Consider the following 2,187-nt stretch of genomic DNA (forward strand, 5'->3'; position numbering starts at 1 on the left):
CCATGGCAAAACAAACATGTGACATAAAAAAAAAAAAAGTTTTTCCTCTGCTCCATCCTCCTACATTGTCCTAGGATGAGCAGTGGCCCCCGTAATGTTCCTGGGACTATTCCCCCAACTCTGTGGCCACAGCGCCAAGGGGCTCCATGGACGTTCACCGGGCAGGGAAGGCTTGCAGGGGCTGGGGGCTTGGAGTCAAGTTACAAATCTCCCTTTCTTTTTGCATTGTATCGCACAGCTCGTTTGAACCTGAATGACGTTGCAAAGCAACCCCGCCTGAATATACTCAACAACACTGCCACAGCTCTCATCTTCATCACGGTCATCCTCAACATCTTCATCACAGCCTTTGGGGTGCAGAAGACTGGCCTCTACCCTACCAGGAATTTTCGACCTTATTAAGTCATGGGACAATGTAGTCAGGTAAGAAAGGGGTGAGTTCCCATCACCGCCCGCCCCTGGAAGGGCTCTCAGTCTCAGAAAACATCATTGCAAGGTGGAGAAAGCAAAGCTGCACAAATTAACAAAGCCTTTCCAGAGGCAATGTTGTGGTCCCACGAGCATCTGGGGCTATTGAGAAAATTCCCTCAGAGGAGGAGGATTTCTCCTTGCTTGGCTTTTAAAGCAAGAACCCCAAACATCCCAACTGCTGGGATTTATCAGCAGCAAGCGGTTTTCAGAAGGCTGCAGACCCCACGCTAGATACGGACAGCAGTTCTGGTTGGCAGCTAAATTTGGGAAAGAAGACTACATGCATTCTGGGAGGTATCCAAAGATGGCAGCGCTATCCGAGCAGAAGAAAAGGCAGGTGCTGGCGAGGTGGGGGTGAAAGAGCTCTTCACAACAGCCCGTGTGGTTTGGCAGGGGCTGTTTTAAGAGTCTAACTCTCATTTTCAAGAGTCTTCTGAATAGGAGTCCAACCAAATGCTTGGGTTCCCATGTCAGGTCAATGAGGGAATGACAGGTTCTTAGGTCAAAAGTGCTTTAGGTCAAGAAGCAAAGTTCACATCTCTTGCTTATGTGACCTGCAACACATAAACATAGTTTAAATGCAATTTACTGGGGCAACAGCCAGCAAGAAAGCTCGATAGATGTATGATATGATGAGGGAGGATGCAAAGGCCAAAAGCCTCTATAAAAACACCGCCAGCTTGGGATCCAGAAGGGTGCGAGCGCCAAAGAGCAGCACTCCACACCCACAGGGGCGGCCGTGGTGCTGAGCGACCCATACACCGTGGCTGCTCCTCTCTGCCCGTGCAGCGCGGAGGAGCCTGCTGTGAACTTAGTGGCGTTTCTTGTCTCCTCTGCAGGACCTGAGCACACGGCTGGCAGGAAAAGTTCTCCTCCTCTGCGTTTTCACTGACCTCTGCAGGAGCCCATCGACGAATCCAGAGACCTGGGTTAAACTTTCAAAACTGTGTGCATGCCATCGTACACCGGCCCCTTACCATAATGCTTTGGCAGTTCTTGAGGGGTGAGAACATTGCCTTTCAAAGCTAGAGCAAACTTTGCTAGCAAAAGCTGCAGGAACAGCAGCAGGTACACAATTTCAAAGCGCAGTTCTGTAAATCCCATTTTAATTTGCCTGCTTCACATATTCAGTATTGGCTCATTTTGTAGGGATGACCGAACGACTTACTTTGTAGGCTAAATAAACGAGAAAAAGTCCAGCTTTTTTGTCTCAAGCATAAGTTGTGATACTTAAAGCAATGCTGTCTAACAGTTTATCTCCCAAATGTTGGAATGGATTTCACAAACTAAAAAAAAACCGAAGTTTTCGGGGGGGATAGAAAAGTGTCTATGTCAGCGTAGCTAAAACCAGTTCAAATGTTTTCCTAGTTGTTCAAAAATAAAATTAAATGCAACACAGTTAAGAAAACAATCAGGTATTTTCAGCATTGGAAAATTAACAATGATTGATAGAAAGAAAATAGATATTATGGTCTGATGTCATCACCGGGGACCTATCAGGAATGACGTCAGCATAGCCTGACAATATTCAGTAGAAAATGAAGAAAGATTATACATGAGGAGACACTCCAGGCTTATTGCCACAATGAGAAATGACAGGTGCATAGTGTATTACTTTATTAAAAAATCACCATTATAATTTAAGGCCTTATTACTAACATAAATGTTTTTAAATATATGTCATTTTTATATTGACAGTGCTGGAATTCTCTTGTA

The 2,187-nt window shown here is 45.4% G+C and overlaps 1 protein-coding gene across 1 annotated transcript in view; it reads left to right on the forward strand.

Moving 5' to 3' along the window:
* The window catches only part of NINJ2 (ninjurin 2), a 1,771-nt gene extending 1,369 nt beyond the window's left edge, over window positions 1-402 (forward strand). The window contains exon 2 of the mRNA XM_035898137.1: window positions 239-402. Within this exon, the coding sequence (XP_035754030.1) occupies window positions 239-402 (164 nt within the window). The remainder of the gene's footprint in view (window positions 1-238) is intronic.
* Window positions 403-2,187: the final 1,785 nt, after the last annotated feature.

Source organism: Egretta garzetta, unplaced genomic scaffold, assembly GCF_000687185.1.
Source record: "Egretta garzetta isolate BGI_Z169 unplaced genomic scaffold, ASM68718v1 scaffold427, whole genome shotgun sequence".
Taxonomy (NCBI): Eukaryota; Metazoa; Chordata; class Aves; order Pelecaniformes; family Ardeidae; genus Egretta; species Egretta garzetta.